This window comes from Moschus berezovskii, chromosome 10 (assembly GCF_049115385.1).
Source record: "Moschus berezovskii isolate FMDL1 chromosome 10, NW_MosBer_1.0, whole genome shotgun sequence".
NCBI lineage: Eukaryota > Metazoa > Chordata > Mammalia > Artiodactyla > Moschidae > Moschus > Moschus berezovskii.
The window spans coordinates 27,749,736-27,771,819 of record NC_142469.1 but is presented as its reverse complement, the minus strand read 5'-3'; the positions used below and the strand labels follow the sequence as shown (position 1 = coordinate 27,771,819).

Here is a 22,084-nt window from a genome sequence, read left to right as displayed (position 1 = left end):
ATGGAAACAGTGACAGACTTTATTCTTTTGGGCTCCAAAATCACTGCAGACAGTGACTGCAGCCATGAAATTAAAAGATGCTTGCTCCTTGGAAGAAAAGCTATGTTCAACCTAGACAGCATATGAAAAAGCAGAGATATTACTTTGCCAACAAAGGTTCGTCTAGTCAAAGATATGGTTTTTCCAGTAGTCATGTATGGATGTGAAAGTTAGACTATAAAGAGAGCTGAGTGCCAAAGAATTGATGCTTTTGAATTGTGGTGTTGGAGAAGACTTTGAGAGGCCACTGGACTGCAAGGAGATCCAACCAGTCCATCCTAAAGGAAATCAGTCCTGAATATTCATTGGAAGAACTGACGTTGAAGCTGAAACTCCAATACTTTGGTCACCTGATGTGAAGAACTGACTCACTACACAAGACCCTGATGCTGGGAAAGGTTGAAGGTGGGAGGAGAAGGGGATGACAAACGATGAGATGGTTGGATGGCATCACCGACTCGATGAATATGAGTTTGAGTAAGCACCGGGAGTTGGTGATGGGAGCCTGGCGTGCTGCAGTACATGGGGTTGCAAAGAGTTGGATCGACTGAGTGACTGAACTGAACTGTGAACCTTGTGCCCTTGGATCAAGAGTCTCTTTTCATAAACTCTTCACGAAGTAAACTTGACTCCAGTATCCTGATGGGGTAGGGTAAGAGAAATGGGTGGCTGCTTGGTTTGGGAAAAGGGAACTATAAACTTTCAGTCAGTCCTCCAGATTTCAGCCCTATCCTAACTCTTTGCCTTTAGAAGTACCTGATACTTCTACTTCCAGACTGTCTATAGGTTTAGATCAGTAATTGATCCTTTGCTTGCAGGAAATCAGTAGAGCAGAGAAAACTGATATTGATATCCAAGTCAGTTATAACTCAGACGTGTTTTTTGTCTTGCAAAACTTTTTGACACTTGTGGTCATATGACACTTATGACCACACTTATGTGGCCACCCCTCCCAAGTTTTTGTCATTGTAGGTTTTGTCATTTAAAATTTTTTCACTCTCATTTTTGGTAAGAGAGCAGAGAAAAATGCATGTGTTCAATGTGCCATGTTAAACCTCATGTGCTTAACCAATTTTAAATAATTCAAGATCTCAATTCTGTCCAATGTAATATTCACTACTGAATCCTTACATGCAAAATGTCATATAAATGGAATCTTTATTTTTATTACTTGAAATGTATCAGCATACATGTAATATGAAATCAGCACAAAATAAGATTAGAAACCTTCAGCTAGACAAATCACATATCTTATAGGAATAAATTATTTAACAGCCTTAGTATTCTAGTGAGTCAGTATTTATATCCAATACAGAATAGTTTTTTGAGCTTTCAAACTCACAAAGCAATAAAATATCCACATATATAATCTAAAGACAATATATGAATTACATTTAAGCAGTCACATTGTAATGAAAAGCTAGTCAAGATGAAAATTTCTCTCCATACTCTTGCTATGCACCTTAAATGTCTATCATTTAAAAAATACATTGTATCTGATTACCGTTTCTATACAGCTACAGTTTTAATATCATATGAATTTTTTTTCACATAAAGTATCTTTTATATTTAAGAAATGTAGGTAATATATTATTATCTAAACTGGAAGACAAACTTACTTTTCTACGACCCACCCCATCCCAGCCCCTAATCCCATTGCAACTAATGGAGAACTGAAACTCAGCATGTATTCACTGTATGTTTACCAAGTGAAAAAATCAACACATACCTTGGTCCTGGTGGGAGCTTTGTTCTGTCTTCTCTCATTCCATACAAAGGCAATAGCAGCCATAAAGTGAACACCGTGATTCATTGAAATGGGCCCCAATAATTCTAGGATCTGCTGCCTCAAGTTCTAAAAAAATTTGAGCAAATTACAAGTGCATTAAAAATTATGAAAGCATTAATAACTGGACTGCATTTTTAGTTTTTTTTGGAAGAATATACAGAACTTGTATGTTTTACCACCTAAATCATGATAATGAAGTGAAGTGACAGTCGCTTAGTCATGTCCGACTCTTTGCGACCCCTTGGACTATATGGTCCATGCAATTCTCTAGGCCAGAATACTGGAGCGGTTAGCTGTTCCCTTCTCCAGGGGATCTTCCCAACCCAGGGATCGAACCCAGGTCTCCTGCATTGCAGGTGGATTCTTTACCAGCTGAGCCACCAGGGAAGCCCAAGAATACTGGAGTGGTAGATAGTGATATTTGTGGTAAATAATGGTGGAGGAAAGTTTAATAATGTTAAGAGATGCAATCATAGTCATTTTAATTCAAAAGAAAAAAAATAAACTCTAACAGTTTAATCCAAATATTAAAATAAAACATCATTTTATTTAAATTTTCTATTGATTTCCAGCCTTCCTCCACAGTGCCAGGTGTGCTCCCATGACTCCAGGTCTAGGAAGTCAGATCTGGAGTAAGATTAGGTAATTGAGGGATATCAATTTGATGACTTGCCATAGCAAACATGCTTTTAAACGTTCACATGATTTCCCTCTAAATATACAGAAGAAACTTTGGGAAATATCTGAAAGTATAAGAAGAAAAAAAATTTTTGAATCAGCCATTAACTTCATCATCCTGAGATAATCACTATTAGCTCATGAACTTTCTTTATTCCTTCTTTTGCAGATAATGTTTTTTACATAATTAGAAATAAAATATTTGTTCAATTATGTAAAATTCCTGTTTTACTAAATTTTTAAGCACTTTCCACTGGCCAGGAATTCTTCAAAACCATGATTATTAGTGGCGACATAATGTAACACTGAGTAAATAAGTTACTTAACTGTTCCCTTATTGTCTAGGATATCTCTTTTTCTGCCATTAAATAAGGCTACGGTGGTGGTGGTTTAGTCGCTAAGTCATGTCTGACTCTTGTGACCCTATGGAGTGTAGCCTGCCGGGCTCCTCTGTCCATGGGATTCTCCAGGCAAGAATACTGGAGTAGGTTGCCATTTCCTTCTCTAGATCTTCCTGACACAGGAATCAAATCTGGGTCTCCTGCATTGCAGGCAGATTCTTTACTGACTGAGTTATAAGGGAAGCCCATAATATTTATTATAAATAAGGCTATAATAAATATTATATATATTTACATAATTTTGATTACTTTAGAATTCATTACGAAAGAAGATTACTAGGTCGAAAACTATGTAACTTAAAGATCTCTGTACATACTGCTAAACTATTTTCCAGGAGAGATTTGCGTATTAAAATGTCAGCTTGAAATGTTCTAAAAAAGAAATAAAGTTATAACATGTATGACTGAATCTCAAAAATATTATGTCACATGAAAGAAGTTAGACACAAAAGATCAAATAATGTATAATTTCTTTTTTACAGGAAATGGCCTGAAAAAGCAAACTGATATACAAAGAAAACAGATTAAGGGTTGATGGTGGTTGGGAATGGGAACCAAGTGCCTGCAGATGGGCATGAAGAATCTTTTTTGTGGTGACGGCTATGTTCAAACATTAGATTGTGGTGAGAGTACTACAGAACTTTAAATTTACTAAAAAAAAAAAAAAATTATATATGCTTAAAAAGTGTAATTTTTTTAATGTCATTTCAAGAAAATAGTTAAAATTATTTGATAACTAACTACACAATCCATGCAGAGTATCATAAATACTACTCAAATTAGTCACAAATGTGGAACATAATCTCTAGGAAATTTGTCAAATAGACTCTTGAGGGTGAAGTGTGACTTATCTAACCTTTGTGGCTCCAAGGTTAATAGTGGTAACAGAGGCAGATGCAGCAATGGTCATTTTTTCCGAAGAATCAGCCTGATGCAGCACGCTCCAAAGCAGTGTCACTGAGGACATGATCATGTGAAGGATCGAGAGGATTCCACTGCGGGCTTCAAACAGGTGTTTGTGATCTACATTGACCAAAAGCTATCAAAGTCAGGGAAAAAAGAAACATTTCGTGAGGTTTACAAATGGGGACTTATTAGGCCTCACCGTCTTTAAAAACCAGTCAAATATTTGTGTGGCCTCACTTGGTGATACTGTGTCGTAGGATCCAACAGACAGTAGTGGATAATGGCTGTGATCCCTTCCAACAGGGTGAGAAGCATATCTGGGGGGATAACTGATGCCATCCACAGAGGCCTGAAAGAGAATGGATCCATGTGAACACAAGTTCTGTGAACAAGAATTGCATGTTTATCAGTAATAAATGTCCAGCATGCGCTAAGCACACAGTAAGGGCTCAATAAATATTATATAAGTAAATGATTAAATAAATAAATTAGGAGCTTTTATATTCTCATCTAATAAAATAAATGTGATACCTTAAATGTACTAAAGTTCTTTGGGGATAACAAATTCTAAACAAAATAAATAAATACAGCCAGCAAATCTCTGGCAACCATGTAACAGCTGCTGCTGCTGCTAAGTCACTTTAGTCGTGTCCGACTCTATGCGACCCCATAGACGGCAGCCCACCAGGCTCCCCCGTCCCTGGGATTCTCCAGGCAAGAACACTGGAGTGGGTTGCCATTTCCTTCTCCAATTCCTGAAAGGGAAAAGTGGAAGTGAAGTCACTCAGTCGTGTCCGACTCTTAGCGACCCCATGGACTGCAGCCCACCAGGCTCCTCCATCCATGGGATTTTCCAGGCAGAAGTACTGGAGTGGGGTGCCATTGCCTTCTCCAAGGCATGTAACAGCAGGCATCAGTATTAAAGGATATAGCCAGTTTTCTTATATTCAGTACCTGAGCTCACACAGGAGATAAACCAGACACTAGTCTACTAAACACCTGAATAAATTTTGACAGATTTATTTTGAATATGGCCTGGGGATACAGATAAAATTCGATATCAAACAATGAAAATTCAAAACAAGAAATAAAATCAGATGGGAAAATAATTAGTCATAATTTTAAGTTAATTTTAGTGTGACATTAACTTGCACTTCGATTAACGTATCAGATAAACCAAGGAAACCCTTTGCAAAGCTTTCTGCTACTTTTGCCAGCTCAGTCAAGAAGCACATCAAAATTAATTTCATCTCTATGGAGAAAAAAAGTCCTGTTTATCTATTCCTTCTGTTTTCCATTCTTGACTCTTTTATGGATACTCTTCCTCAACTTTCTTATTTATGAAAATAACATACTATGTGTAACCTAACAATAACCTCTAATTTATTTACCCAAATTGCAACTGACTTTCTAGATGATGAAGTGGTCATACATGTAAAAAATGTCAATAATGACAAAATTAAAAATCAGTTCTTACCTACTATCAGATAATCCTGTTTCATATTTGTACTGTTGAATTAAATTATCTAAATTTCTACAAAGCTGTAGTGTCACAGAAACAACCACTCTCTGGAGAACTTTTCCCATGTAAGGCAGAGTAGATGTGATTAAACCAATCCACTGTGGGTGCATCTTACAGGCACAGTGTTGATGTAAAGCGCGTATCACCGCACAGAGGAACATGCCTTGAGATGTGATTGGCTGGGCATGCAAATACTGAAGAGAAGTCATGGGCTGATGGGGACTGATGTGCTCCAGATCAGATACCACAAAATCAAAACCTGTTTCATTCTCTTCAGGGATAGTCATGACCCTGTGTTCGAGAACAATGAGCCTCTGAAGCACTTTGAGAAGTTGTGACTGGAGTGTGCTGCCATTGTCAAATTCATCTTCGGAGAAATTGATCAGGCTGTCCTCTGAGAAACCTTCTTCCACAGCAATCATGTTCTTACCTGCCATCTTTTCACTGTGCCATTTCTGTGCACTAAAGATAGATGACAGCAAACAGTGAAGAATCACTTTCTGAACCTTACACTTAGATAACATATCAGAGATAAAGCTAGGGAAACCTTTTGCTGAGCTTTCTATGACTTTTGCCAGCTCAGTGAAGAGGAGTGTCAAAATTTCAATGCTCATCATCTGCATGTTTCGATTGCCTATTAAATCTTGTGCTGTAACCTTGACATGAGTCGGGTAATGGCTACGCATGTAATACAAACAGAGAGAAATAAGGATTTCTATGTACATAGAACTCCGGAAGTTATGATTTGAGTCCACTGGAATGTGACTATAAAAATCTTTTCCCATAACAGAAATCCGGTGTCTGGCCAAAAGATTCTGAAGCAGAGACAACTGAGGCGTATATGCGTTATTTACACTAGTGGTTGAAATGGCATTTACAAAAGCAATGGGGTTAGTTTTCAAGATGGCCTTGATGGCAGAAAAAGCATACAGAGTCCTGGATGAATCGTACAACTGGAGATACAAAAGCACATGTTGATAGAGAGGATGGATGTTGAAATTGGGAGATTTTCGTGATCCTGGAGAACCCATGTCACTCTCAATTTCAGAAATTTCTCCCTCGCCACAGCTATACCAGTTCTCTAAATCCAGACCATCACTGAAGAAAACACTGGTCTGCTTGAGTTTTTCGTTTGAAGTTTTCTTCTTGTCATCATCCTTTCTTCTGGCAAGTTTTACTTTCGGTTTTGCTCCCGGTTGTTTACCTGACTCCTTAACAATTGTTTCTTTCTCGGAGACTTTTTCTGATAATTTTTCTTTGAAGCTGAACTGAATGCTACTGTGACTTCTCTGTCGAGATCTGTTTTCTGTAGAAGCAACAGAAGAGTCGTGGAAAGTCTGTGCGGTTCCTGAAATACAAGGTGAGGAGCTGTTTCTGGAAATTCCATTTGGCATACACTCACAGCTTCCCTCTGCAGACACAGACAAAAACTGAGAACTGTCGTTATTCAGCAAAGCACTCTGGCTCTGTTGAGCAGGCTGATCTTCAGTGCTAGTCACCTCCTCGCCTGGATCCACATCACTGTCCTTCGGGGGCAGCCCTTCAATTTCTGACTGAGATGTCACTGATGCAGATTCCGTTTCGAGGCCACTGACAACTTTACATATCAGGTCAAAGACCACCTGCTGAACATCATCATCTGGGGAGCCTGCGCTTGGCGCCTGGGAATCTTCTTGCGCAGTCACGTTCTCAGGATCGGCTTCGTAACTCAAGTTGTCCCCAGCAGAGGACTGAGAACATCCCGAGTCAGACCTCTGAAGTATTTCTATCTGTTGGTCTGGCAGATCGAAATCAGACACAACCATAGGGATTGTCTCACTGCTGGTACTTAGGAGGGACAGTCTGTCACTTAATGGATTAACAGTAAGGCTGAAGTTCTCCATTTCGTCCATGGTAAGTGTCTTTTCACCATTTCCTTTCGATGCCATGAGCTGTACTTGGCTTACTGGCAAAGAAAGACAGTAAAGAAAAAACAATACAAAATACATTAAAATAACTGAAATGTAAACCGAACAAGATTTTTTAATCATTACTTTCATTACTTACTTATATTTTTCTATTAAAATGTTTATAAATATGTTAGACCTTTTAAGTTAGAAAATTATGTAGATGACTATTAATTAGAATTTAATAAAGACAACTCAACATTAGAAGGGCTATTATTCAAATGAATTAAACAAAACAGCACATTTTACAGAGATAAAATATAAAACGTTGCCCTTATCCTCAAATACGACATTCTTTTATATATAGTTAATATATAAATACATAATCTCCTTGATTTTAACAAAATTCAACAAGCATTTATAAATTATCTAGTTTGAGTAAGGCCCTAAATGAGGAGAAGAGGGTGAGAAAAGGAAAAAACATCACTCTTTACTCTGAGAAGTTTTAAAACGAGTAGGGGATCACAAATACCCATTTCTGTGCTTTTAGGGGAGCATTTCTTCAGAGAGGGTGGAAGGCTTAGTTCCATGCAAGAAGTGCAAAATCAGAAGCTTCAAATTCAGGGAAAGCATCATGACACCACAGATGAGGTCTGAGAATGAGCTCAGAGAGGTGAGAATTCAGCAGACAGGCAGGAACTACTGCAGGCAAAGTGTTAATGCAAAGAAGTGCTGGCGATAAGCAGAGCAGAGCATGTTCTTAAGAGGATTCAGGGGAAGCTGTGGAAAGGAAGCTAGAGAAAGGAACCATGGCTCTGTAGAAACACACTCAAGATGAAGCAGGAGCACAGTTCTAACTCCACCACCTACCAGCTGTGAGACTCTGAGAAAGCCACAGCCTCATCGATAACACGACCTTTTCATTACTGACCTTACAGGATTATTTTACAAGAGAGATAAATGAAATTGATTCTTCTGTCCGTAAAGTACAATAATCTAAGGGCCCATTATTGGTGTATTATATAGAGCATCATTTGACAATTTGTGGATGTCTATTAATTACTATTATTAGTAATAGTATTCTATTAATAGTAATAGCAAATATTTATCAAATATTAATCATAACAGTGAACATTTATCAAACACTCATATGCCAGTCCCTGCACTAAGCATGTCACTAGCATGACCACACCTAACGCTCACCATGAGGTTTTCAGTTGGGTGTAATCATCCTCATTTTACAGATGAGGGAAGCGACACCTGAAATAGAAATGTGCACTGAAAGCTTACCACAGATTCCCAGTGGAGTATCTATAGAACACTGCAGGACCAGGACTATAAAGTCTACAGGTTATCTGCTAATACTGAAGAATGCTTCTGACCAGAGCTATGCTAATGCCTCGTTAGCTATGCTAATGAAAGAGTCAGTTGATAACAGAGATCCAAGTCCTCTAAGATGGTCAGTGATGAGGTACATACTGACACACACAAGCAGCACTATTGCATGCAGAGGGAAAAAAATCAGCCCATGGAGAAATTCTCACGTTTGGTTCTCTTGACAATCACTGTTGTGTGTTCGCCCTTCTCTTTATTTATTAATTTAATTCTAAATAAAGTTGTTCTACTTCCATGTGATATTCACCATTATTGCAGGAAAAGTTCTGCATGAAATGCTTGTCACTCTCTTCTCCAGGAAAACAGGGAGCCTTATTCCAGTAACGTTCTGCTTGTACTCGCTGCACTGAAACTCTCTGAGTTTTGGGATGCAGTAAGAGCAATAGCAGAGGTTCTAAAACTCTCGCGATATCATGTCTTTGTAGAACTTGGTTCAGCCAGGCTTGTCCCACAGAGCTGGTGGAACCATCGAGACTGTTAAGGCTATCTAACATGATGAACAGTGACCTACAATAAACACCAATAATTAAAACAAAGAAAACAGAATACCTATTTTAGTTTTAATACTCTTAATTTTTAAAAAATTAACGTTACTCTAAGTTGTATTTCTTACATTGAATTAACTATTTTAAAGTAATTATATTTCAGAATAACTTTTGACTACAGCGTTTTAATAACCTTAATCCCCAGTCTCAGTAGATACAATGAAAGAAAGAAAAAGAAAGTAAAGTCACTCAGTCATGTCCGACTCTTTGCAACCCCATGGACTGTAGCCTACCAGAGTCCTCTGTCCATGGGATTTTCCAGGCAAGAATACTGGAGTGGGGTGCCATTTCCTTCTCCAGGGTATCTTCCCAACGCAGGGATTGAACCCGGGTCTCCTACACTGCAGGCAGACACCTTTACCATCTGAGCGACCAGGGAAACCAAAAAGATACATTGAGAAAGGAGAAAATAGACCTCTCTCTTTTCTTATACACTTGTATTTTTTGAAATTTCACAAGCATACATTATTTCTATAAGATAAACACTATAAAAAACAGAAGGAAAAAACTTGAGAATTAGTCTGTTTTAGCACATTAACTGTTCATATCACTAAATATAGCCCCTCTTCAAGTCAACACTGTTTTCACGTTGCTCTGTGCTCCTTTGCTCCCATTTTCTTTATGAGTTGAAGCCATGTGCTTAATTCAAGGAAAGACCTGTGAAAGGTGTGGAGGTATGGTAAGGGATCAGAAGACCAAAGATAAAACTGGGCCATCTACTTTAGCTCATGTATGATGATCTTGGGCAAACCACTTAACTCCACTGTCATGATGAGAACAGGTGGTTACTGAATTAGAGGTGGTGTTTGTGAAGTACCCAGTCCCAGGGCCCAGTTTTCTAGAGGGGTTTGGTAGCCGACCATTAGAGAATGGTGATGCTGCTTTATAGCAGCTGAGATAACACCCAGCAGAGCACGCATCTGACGCTGAGTGGGGCTTCAAGCACAGTTAGATTTGGGGCCGCCTTGATGGGACTTGCTGGTGAGCCTGCTATCTGATGTTGATGTATGTAAATCTACCTATAAATGGCATCTCCTTGGAAGTTACTGCAAATCTTATTTCTGGTGTCTGAGTCACCTATGTAGTCCAGACAAACAGTAAAACCACTCTCAGGCAGCTCACTAGATTTTTTGAATCCACAGAAGTAATCTGTCAGTATTTTAGTTGTAGATTCTAAGTCTGGTTCAGGCAAGACTGGGAGTAATTTATAGAGAAACACTTATACCTTCTACTGTTTATATGAAATTTCACTGAATGTAGACTCAAGAAGGCTGCATCTGTTGCTATATCCCTGACACTCAGAATGGTGCCTGGCACATAGGAGGAACTTGATGAGGTCACCCAATGATAGGAAGGGGCACTGGGTGCTCCAGAAATACAAAGGGAAAACTGGTTAGATAAATGAAAATGCCATGCCTTTTAATACAGCTTAGATTTAAAAAATAATTTATAAATTCTCTTTATAAAACCTGCAAATTTGCTCTCTCCTACTCCTGCCAAATTAGCCAGGGGATTCAAGAGAGGAAACATTAAGATACCTTACTATAAAACCTGAATATAAGGGTCACACAATCTTGAGGGCATTAGCCCACTGTGGCTCCTTTTGCCTGGCAAAGCAATAAAAGTTACTCTTTTCTACTTCACTTCCCCTCAAAAAAACCTGAATATAAAATGTAACCAACCTGTCGAAAGACCGTGCAAAAGATGAGGACTTATTTATATGGAGGTCCCTTGTTAGATGCCAAAGAACTGCAAACTTTGCATGTGCTTCCATCCTTATTTTCTGAGGACAAATATGGGAGATGATTTTATTATCCATGAATATATTGAGTGATTTTTAGTTAAAAAAAAAAAGTTGCTATTTAAGACAGTATTATGTTCAGTGTTCACAGTATTCTAGTACATGCTGAAATAAGCTGTATTTTTTTTATGGAAACAGAAATGCATAAAATACTTAAATATATACAGAAATATTAAACCTAAAGGATCATCTCATGCTGCCATATAAGTTATTATTTAGTTTAGGTGAATAGTTTACTAGATTATTTATAACACAGGATGGAAAGAACTAATAATTTGCATGTTACTATACCTTGACTATAGGAAGCACTTTCCCCTTCATTTTAATATAAGTACACAGTAGTCAAAACTAATTTTATGGCACTATATAATTTCCTTTTGCTCCCAAAAATTATATATTAATTCCAAATGAATTTATCATTACTTATAAAGCTGGTTTATTATATTAAAAATTTAAGGACTTAAAAAAACTATTTCTACACAAAAACTATACATCACTTTTGGGATTATTTGGAAAAGATTATGTGATAACAATGGATAAAATAATGTAAGAATAAATTATTTAGAATGATCAATATTAGATATTAGATAATAATGCATTAGTAGAAATCATAAGATTATAAGAAATTGTATAGTCTTTCTCCAGCATTTGTAGAATCCATCAAGTAAAAGATCCTCCAAATCAGACTGCAACTGTCTAAACTGTGACAGGTTAGAGGAATGCCTGCTTTTCCTGTGGGCTTAATACATGCTTTTCCAATGAAGCTTGCACTTGTACATCAACCAATACAAACACATTAAAAAAAAAGTAATAACTGATACTTTAATTTTTTCATGGGTATATAATATCCTTATTCAGAACTTAGAAATGTTATACAAGTAAACAGGGATATAATTTGTCCTAGATTTATACTTAATGTAAAACAAACTATTACATTAAAATACAAGGCTTTATTGAAAATTTTCTGAACAATTCTGAAAGAATGTATGAAGGAGAACTAGAATATTAACATTTCTCTTGGAATAAACTTTTCATTCCTCTCATTCACTCCATTTGCCACTTCCCTGCAGCCAAATGCTTCATTTACTCAACACAAAACCTTCTGGAATATAACCTATTCAAACTCACTAGCATTTAGAATTTTTTAAAATGAGGGCAATCCACTCCTAAAAGCTGTTCAATAAAATTTTCTATTACTATAAGAAAGCAGACATAGGAAGACGACAAACTTCATTAGGTTACCCTAACCAGGTCAATCAGAATGATCATTACAGCTTCTTTTCAGGCCTGCTCATAACTCAGCCATCTTTAACTGACACTTATGAATCACACTTCATATACACAGAATTCAAAATCCTTATTTATTCTCTGTCCATGGAATTCTCCAGGCAAGAATATTGGAGTGGATAACCATGCCTTTCTCCAGAGGATCTTCCTGACTGAGGGAATGAACCCAGGTCTCCTGCACTGCAGGCAGATTCTTTACCATCTGAGTCATCAGGGAAGCCCATAACCTCACATATTAGCATTCTGCAGCTTACAAATGTCATTTCACACACATTAGTATATGAATCCATGTTTCATAACTTAGACCACTGAATACATCTGTAAACAACCCAAGAACTCAGACCAGCAACAACTTGAATTATCACTCCCCACTCCTGAATCACAAAATAAACCCAGCATTTGATTTGGGTTGCTTGATCTTTCATATTACTGTCACTTTTCATAAAGAACTTTCCTCTAAGACAAATAGAACACATTTATTTTAAAGATATGATAATCATTCTGAATGAATGAAGTTATCCTATTCAGATACTAGATGCCACAATTTTCCTAGGGTTTCCTTAATTTACCTTTCAGTATAATGGAGGCAAGGGGCAGGGTGGGCACAGGACCAACAGAGAAGAATTTACCTTATCTTTATGGGTTAACTGCTGACTGATCACATCCTCACAGATGCTGGATGAAGGAACCAAGTTATGTAATTGATAAAACAGTTCCACACTCTTCTGGTGGTGCTGAGGTGTCGCATCTCCCAGCTGGTTCCACAATGTTAAAGCTACATGCTATTAAAAAAAAGATGTAAAAGTCACAGTGTTATAAATTGTAAATGAGAACTTTTAAACATTTCCTATTAGGTACAAACAAGCCTCTGACTGCCAGACCTAGAAGGTCTTAATACTCATTATGTCACTGAAATGAGATTTAAAAGTGTAGCTTTCCATCTGCTTACTTCTTGTCATCCAGGTTTTTAGGATCTCTTACAACAGATACTCCTTTACCTAAATTTTAAACACCAGATATGTCAGCACTTTTCACAGGGCCCAGATAAGACTCCATTTCACTATTTTAGTGACGTTTAGTAAAGTGATGCTAGAATACACTGTCTTTAAGAGGATGTAAACCCCACATTGAAGGAAGTTTAATGTTTATGGTTGTGTGTCACAAAGTGAAATATAATTCATAGTTCAAATACCCAAACTTCTTAAAACATAACATAGGCTGTGCGTATTTCAGTGCTACATGTATTAACACAGCACATGGAGATCTATGGCAGCACTACTAAAAAGTCATCAATCAGTCATCAGGGTTCACCACCACCACATGATAGAACTCAACTCTAATCTAGCCAGACGGACTATCTGAGGGATACAATGACTTGAAGGTTAAAATTTTTTTATATATAAAGAATCTACCTGCTTAAGCAAAAGATACTTGATGTTCTTTCTATGCCAAGGATATCATATGTGCTGCTGTGAAACAAATCAAAGGATATGCATTTTTTTCTGAATGACATCATGTATCAGAGATGATCATCAGACAATTTAGGGTTGGAAAACGTTTTCTGGATATTTTGGAGACCTGAGGTTGTACTCTATGAAAAGCAAAAGTGTTACAACCACTTCATCTGGAAATATATTTTTCAGTATAAATGAACTTTTCTTTTTACCCCAGTACTCCTCTTATTCTTTTCTCCCCCTCACAAAACTGAGGACAGGATTGGCCAAGCAGTACTGATCAAATATGGTATATGGTATCTTTTCCTTACAGTATGATGTTAAGAGGTGTTCAATTAAGCCTGACTATCATCTTTGAAATCTCTGCTACGCAAATCAGATCGAGTGTCATCTTAGTCATGCTTGTAGTTCTTAGAACTTACCTTGAAAAATTCAGTCTTCTCAGCTATGTATCTCAGATTGCCCGGCGTGAGAGGAGGTCTAATCACCACAGCTACTCGTCCCTGGTTTGGACTTAAGGGCTGGGCAGGCTCCACACTGTTGATGTTTTCCCCAGTGACCATGGCCACAGACTGAGTCAATCCTACCAGATCCATCACTAGTGAAATGGCAACACTCTGCACACTGAAATCACTTGCTTGGCTGCAAGCATTCATCAGTGTCTGGAGCCACAGTGGAGGCTGCACATGCTCCCAGTCTGAAAGAGAAGCCGGAAGCCAACACAGTCCATCACAGTGAATCTTCCATGCATATTCTGTCTTCCAAGTTAATTTCTAAAAACAAAGCATTTGTATCTAAGAACTTTAGGCCCTGCGACGAGTTGACTCACTGGAAAAGAGTCTGATGCTAGGAGGAATTGGGGGTAGGAGGAGACGGGGACGGCAGAGAATGAGATGGCTGGATGGCATCACCGACTCGATGGACACGAGTTTGAGTGAACTCCGGGAGTTGGTGATGGACAGGGAGGCCTGGTGCGCTGTAGTTCATGGGGTTGCAAAGAGTCGGACACGACTAAGCAACTGAACTGAACTGAACTGTGAACAAAACCATGGTTTCTCACATACACTAGAGTTTCAAGAAAATAAAGCAGCAACAGGAATTTTATAAGTTTTTTAAAATGTATTTTTCTTATGCCAAGTCACACAATCCATTTTCTGTCCTAAAAACGTTTATTAATCAACAAATATTATGTAGCTGACTGCACTCTGTGTGTGTTATACATAAATTTAAAGGAATGTAAATTTATATGATGCTAGTCATAATAAAGGAAATCAGCAGATCTGAATGTTATACTAAAATTCTCCAAAGAGGAGTTAATCTCCTCCTTAGTGTCTGCTTGCTCGCCAACAGTGAAATATCATGATCATAAAATTCTTCAACATATCAATCTCCTCAAAATGACAGTATTTTGTTTTAAAAAACTTACAAATTAAAGCAACACTTTAAAAAATTATCTGGCTAAAAAAAGAAATCAAACCCCAGTTTTAATATCTGAGTATTCCTTAAAACAAAGGGTGAGTGGGTGGGAAGCATGCTATAGAAGATATTTTTAAATAAATAAAACAGAGACAACCTTACCAGTGTCTGATCTTTCAGAACGTAAGTCTGAGGTATGGTTCCCCTCAGCAATGTAAACTGGGAAGCTGGAGCACTCCAGGAAGAGCTGACAGGCAGCGAGGAAGGCAGAGAGGTATTCTTTTGAGGTTTTTTGTTTACTTATATTTCTCTCTTTTACGTCCCCCTGGGAATCCCTGTCCCAGTTCGAAATCTCCCCCTGTTCTCCACTGAGATCCCCTTGATGCTCTGGAGCCAAAGCCTGAGAGAAAGCGTTGCTCTGGATGACGTAGAGATTAATGAGTCTGGTGAGAAACTGCTGGACATACTCCAAGCAGCACTGCATTGCAGTTTTCTGGGCTGTCTTCCCACTTCGGGGTACCATCCCCTGAGCGATTACGGAAGGGGGCTGGATGACTGTTTCTTCAGACCCCACAGTGGAGGCCGTCTCTGTTTCAGAGGATGTGCTCCCAATCGGGATGGCAGCTGCCCCCTGCCCCTCACTCAGTTCTCTGTCAATGTCATCAGTTCGGTCTGCTTGATACTGTATGAACTCAGTGAACCCACTCTCTGATGAGCGACTACTGGGTGGATTTTCTCCATCTTCGAACACTTCGGTAGGATTTTCAAGAGAAACTGATGAGACCTGGTCAACAGCAAAAAGAGCAGGAGGCTGAGTAAATATATGTATATGCAAGAAATTAAAATTAAATAGTCACATTTTGAAAGACGTCAGCTATGGATTAGATTTACAACTTAACTCACATTTCACAATTTAATCTACACATCTGGTTAACTCTTAAAACAGTTTCTACAATTGATTCATGTACCTATGAACAGAAAATACTGACACAGTTCTAATTAATATATTAATTAAAGTCATTCAAGAAATATTTATTATTTGCTATATGCATAACTTAAGCTTAGGTTCTTGAGGACAAAATATGTATATGTAAAACTCTCTAAGATCTATATGCGTGTTTCAAACTACTAACAATTTATTCAATCTACTTCATGAAATCACTTTCCTAATGTCTAAATAATGCATGGAAATGAGACATGCAAGGTTAAAAAATTACATTTTAAGAACTAGAAATAAAATCTACTAGGTCTTCTATTCAGGACCATATGAAAGTGAAACTTCTATCTGAAATATGTAAAAGTTCTGTTTTAATCTTTGCCATTAATCTTACACTCTTTCAATGAACAGTTATTGAACCCATACTATTTGCCACATTAGGTACTAGCAATAAAAGGAATTATTTATAATCTAGAAGAGATAATTAATTACAACACAAACAAAAAACGAACCAAATACTGAAGCAGAATAGAGTTAGGATAGATTAACTGTTCCTTCTCTATAAAGATAGGATGAGTATAATCATCAAGCATATTTTCTGGTTTAGTTTAAGTAAACAAAAGCTGTATACATCATGAACTCCTTGGGCAATTGTGCCAGAGCATAATTTGATCTTGAATAAGATGAGTAAAAAGTGATCTTATGGAAGATCCCTGAAGATATACACTCTAAATGCTGCCACAAAGCTGGGCCTCACCCAGAGTTCTTTGCCTCAGTGAGTGACACAACTGTTCATCCAGCCAGGAAGGCAGACAGCTAGGGGTGCTTCTTGCTACCTTATCCACCACTCCACAATTTCCCTACATCCATTCCAGTACAGTGGTCAAGGGTGCTGGCCATTAGTTTGCTCAGGCTCTGACATTTTCCCACTGGGCAAATTACTAAACCTCTCCAAACCCAGGTTACCTAATCTATGTAACAGAGTTGGCAATATTTTGTAAATTTAAGAATTACTATGAGGATTAAGTTAAGATAGTGTATGCTGCTGCTGCTGCGTCACTTCAGTCGTGTCCGACTCTGTGCGACCCCATAGACGGAAGCCCACCAGGGTCCCGTGGGGTTAAAAAGTGAAAGGGTTAGTCGCTCAGTCATATCCAACTCTTTGTGACTCTATGTACAGTAGCCTGCTGGGCTCCTTTGTCCATGAAATTCTCCAGGCAAGGATGCTGGAGTGGGTAGCCATTCCCTTCTCCAGGGGATTTTATCAACCCAGGGATTGAAGCCAGGTCTCCCACATTGCAGGCAGTTTCTTTACCATCTGAGCCACCAGGGAAGCCCCTGTGTATACAGTATTTGCCATTTATCTCAAAAGCCTCTTGATGAAAGTGAAAGAGAAGAGTGAAAAGGTTGGCTTGAAGCTCAACATTCAGAAAACAAAGATCATGGCATCTCGTCCCATCACTTCATGGGAAATAGATGGGGAATCAGTGGAAACAGTGTCAGACTTTATTTTTTTGAGCTCCAAAATCACTGCGGATGCTGACTGCAGCCATGAAATTAAAAGATGCTTACTCCTTGGAAGGAAAGTTATGACCAACCTAGATAGCATATTAAAAAGCAGAGACATTACTTTGCCAACCAAGGTCTGTCTAGTCAAGGCTATGGTTTTTCCAGTGGTCATGTATGGATGTGAGAGTTGGACTGTGAAGAAAGCTGATCGCCGAAGAATTGATGCTTTTGAACTGTGGTGCTGGAGAAGACTCTTGAGAATCCCTTGTACTGCAAGGAGATCCAACCAGTCCATTCTAAAGGAGATCAATCCTGGGTGTTCATTGGAAGGACTGATGCTAAAGCTGAAACTGCAATACTCTGGCCACCTCATGTGACGAGTTGATTCACTGGAAAAGAGTCTGATGCTGGGAGGGACTGGGGGTAGGAGGAGATGGGGAAGACAGAGAATGAGATGGCTGGATGGCATCACTGACTCTGTGGACATGAGTTTGAGTGAACTCCGGGAGTTGGTGATGGACAGGGAGGTCTGGCGTGCTGTGATTCATGGGGTCGCGGAGAGTCAGACACGACTGAGCGACTGAACTGAACTGACTGAACTGAACTGAAACGCTCAATAAATGTTAGCAATCACTCGTTATCCTACCAACCCATTACCACAGCTTATGGACTTTTCCTCACCACACGGCTGATCCATCTGTTTCTGTCTTCACTCCCCCATGGTGTTGGTACATGTCGTCACCCCTCTCACCTGCACTACTGCACGTCTCCCCACATCCATTTCTGTTTCTCAGATCCATACCCCACACTGCAGACAGAGGAACATTTCTAATACACAAATCTGACTATGTCACTTGCCTTTTTCCCTTCAGTGTCTTTCCATTGCTGCTAAGATAAAGAATAAAGGCCTTAGTACAGTGACAAGGCTCTGTAAGGCCTGGCCCCCACCTGTGCCGACAGCGGCGCCTCCCTCACCATCTGCGTGGCGCTCCCTGTGGCCTGAGAGCCTGTGCAGATGTCCCCTGCTCTGTCCAGTGCTCTCTGCATCCCACCTCACCTGCACTGACTCCTCTAGAGCTGCACTCAGACAACCCTTCCTCAAGAAAGCCTTCCCCTGGCCCCTGAGCTAGGTCAGATCACCCCATTTCCCACATTCCGACCACTCTATATTTTCCTTCATACATTTACCACAGCTATAATTAAATGTGCAATGATTTGTTTAATGTGTGTCTCCCAAGTAGAAGGAAAGTGTTGGGAAGGGCAGAGTTCACCAACCTGTGCCTAGTCTACTGCTGGGTACACAGAGTGGGAGCTGAATGGAGGCAGGCTATTTTCTCTACTTCAAAGGTAAAAAAAAAAAAAAAACCACAAAACTGAGGCTCAGGGAAGTAAAAAAAAAAACCTGCCCAAGATCACAGAAAATAAGCTTAGTATTTAGCAGAAGATCTCAGATTAGATGATTCCAAGTTCACACTCCCTTCATGGCAGATCACTGTCTCCATAACAGTATGAGAACTGTCACATTATAATGCCAAAGATTAAAGGTGGCCATGTGAACTGAACCTGTCCATTTTTCTCCTTTGAAAAATCTTGTACTAATAAATTAAAAAAAAAAAACAAACCTTGCTTACATGGGAAAACTATCATTAGCTTATTATTACTTCTGTATTAATCTTTTCATATGAAGATTATAGAACAATGGATGACATTATGTTAATAGAATTCATACTATAAATTCAGTTACACTTGTATACATTTATAATACTTAGTTGTACGGTCTATATTACATAACTATGGTTCAGATAGCTTTACAATAAAGTAACCTTCTGAAAATAGAAAGGAATGATATGTTTGGACATTTGGGTATAGAGATCCAGGGCACTGATTTTACAAAAATGTGCTAAGAAGATGGAGACAAAATTAGATTTATAATTTTTAAAAGAATCATTCCATCAGTTACAATGTCAAAAAAAAAAAGGGATACAGAAAATATTCTCAGCTTTCAGATATGATCAATTTTAGACATCTCAGTGAAGATAATACCATCAAGTTTCAGTAAAAAACCCACCCAAAGCAGAAAAACAATGTAGATACTCTGAAAACAGGCAAGAAGATCAAAAGGTGGGGTGGGCAGGAAGCCTATCTAAGGTTAATCAACCACTACATTACAAAAGTATACTACTGAATTATTCTTCATTTAACGTGAATGGGTGTTCTTATTTACCTTACCTCTAACCACCAATAAAGTGCCTCCAGATGTTTTCTACATAATATGTGAGTATGCTATTGAGAGAACACTATAGTCCTTCTCCAACTTTCAGAAATCTCATTCAAAAAAAAACACACCAAACCAGTTAACATCTACTTTAGTTTTATTCCTAAGAAGATACTAGAGGCATAAAGGAAAAACAGCACACAAAATGCACTGTCCAACAATGGAATTGATATGTATACCATATAAATAATAAGCATGTACAAAAGGAAAATAAGACAGACTAGTTTTAGTTTATGTAGGAAAATCCTGGAATATATTTAAATTGTTTCATGGTAATGCTGGATGGCATCACCGACTCAATGGACATGAGTTTGAGTGAACTCCGGGAGTTGGTAATGGACAGGGAGGCCTGGCGTGCTGTGATTCATGGGGTCGCAAAGAGTCGGACACAACTGAGAGACTGAACTGAACTGAACTGAATGATCATTTCACATGTGAAAAGCAATATATTTAGGAGGTACAAGAAAAAAGTTTTAGGGTTAAGACTTGATGGAAAAGTATGAGATCATCCTAATATTTTGCCAGGCTGACAAAATTAAAAAGCAACTGAAAAAAAAGGAAGGGCAAATACACAAACACAGGATTTAATGGAACGAATTCTTAAATGCTTATATGCTAGAAATTTTTAAATTTTTGTTTTAACATAGTGCCTCTGTGCCTATATTCAATGAAATTACTTGATTCCATTACCATTTTAATATTCACTAGAAAAGAACTGCAATATTATAAACCTGAAAGCTTTTAAATTCTTGATTTTTCCATACTTGTTTAAATATGCTACTAGTGCCAAACATTAAAATTGTAGTTGATCCTAAGCAATGTGGGGGTTAGAGGAGCCGAGGTCCTACAAAGTCAAAAACCCACATGTAACTTTTGATACCCCCCAAATTTAACTACTAAAAGCTTACAGTTGACTGGAAGTCTTACCAATAACATAAATAGTTGATTAAAACACATTTTGTACATGTGTATCTATGTATATTTTATGCATTCATAACATACCTTTTTCTTAATTTTTGTGATATTTTTAGGCTACATGATTCATCTGAGAGTTTTTACAAATTGTCACAAATTTTCAAAAAATTTTCCAATATATTTAGTGGAAAAAAAATCTGCATATAAGTGGACCCACTCAGTTCAAACCTGTTATTCAAGGGTCAACTATGTTACAATTCTATTCAACATCATAAAGTAAGCATTAAGAATCTGGAAGACTGAAGAGAGCAAAAAGATTCTGGATTTCAAGAAGAACGTGTCAAAAATTTAGTGCGCATATGAAAAGGACCAATAAAATTTGGATTATAAGCTTGCTGTTTAATAGGATCGTTATTAGACACATGTGGCCTACTAAGCTGTTGATATGTGCTGACCTGACAGAGAAATTAAAAATTTTAATACAATTAATTTTATTTTATTTATTTATTTATTGGAGGCTAATTATTTTACAATATTATATTGGTTGGTTTTGCCATACATTGACATGAATCCACCCCGGGTGTACATGAGTTCCCCCTCCTGAACCCCCCTCCCACCTCCCTCCTCCCTTTATCCTCCCTCTGGGTCATCCCCGCATGCCAGCCCCGAGCATCCTGTAACATGCATCGACCCTGAACTGGAGATTCGTTTCACATATGACAACATACATGTTTCAATGCCATTCTCCCAAATCATCCCACCCTCATCCTCTCCCACAGAGTCCCAAAGACTGTTCTATACATCTGTGTCTCTTTTGCTGTCTCGTATACAGGGTTATCATTTGCATCTTTCTAAATTCCATATATATGGGTTAGTATACTGTATTGGTGTTTTTCTTTCTGGCTTACTTCACTCTGTATAATAGGCTCCAGTTTCATCCACCTCTTTAGAACTGATTCAAATGCATTCTTTTTAATGGCTGAGTAATACTCCATTGTGTATATGTACCAAAGCTTTCTTATCCATTCGTCTGCAGATGGACATCTAGGTTGCTTCCATGTCCTGGCTATTATAAACAGTGCTGCAATGAACATTGGAGTACATGTGTCTCTTTCAATTCTGGTTTCCTCGGTGTGTATGCCCAGGAGTGCGATTGCTGGATCATATGGCAGTTCTATTTCCAGTTTTTTGAGGAATCTCCACACTGTTCTCCATAGTGGCTGTACTAGTTAGCATTCCCACCAACAGTGTAAGAGGGTTCCCTTCTCTCCACACCCTCTCCAGCATTTATTGCGTGTAGACTTTTGGATAGCAGCCATTCTGACTGGT

The 22,084-nt window shown here is 38.3% G+C and overlaps 1 protein-coding gene across 6 annotated transcripts in view; it reads right to left on the bottom strand.

Moving 5' to 3' along the window:
- DOP1A (DOP1 leucine zipper like protein A) overlaps positions 1 to 22,084 on the bottom strand; it is a 119,010-nt gene that overhangs the window by 25,428 nt on the left and 71,498 nt on the right. For all 6 annotated transcript variants that reach the window (XM_055433739.2, XM_055433742.2, XM_055433741.2 and 3 more), the window contains 9 exons: positions 15,282 to 15,903; positions 14,126 to 14,400; positions 12,879 to 13,031; positions 10,844 to 10,944; positions 8,864 to 9,123; positions 5,291 to 7,280; positions 4,051 to 4,162; positions 3,764 to 3,946; positions 1,769 to 1,894 (listed from right to left, as the gene is read on the bottom strand). In XM_055433739.2, coding sequence (XP_055289714.2) covers positions 1,769 to 1,894; positions 3,764 to 3,946; positions 4,051 to 4,162; positions 5,291 to 7,280; positions 8,864 to 9,123; positions 10,844 to 10,944; positions 12,879 to 13,031; positions 14,126 to 14,400; positions 15,282 to 15,903 — 3,822 coding nt within the window. The remainder of the gene's footprint in view (positions 1 to 1,768; positions 1,895 to 3,763; positions 3,947 to 4,050; positions 4,163 to 5,290; positions 7,281 to 8,863; positions 9,124 to 10,843; positions 10,945 to 12,878; positions 13,032 to 14,125; positions 14,401 to 15,281; positions 15,904 to 22,084) is intronic.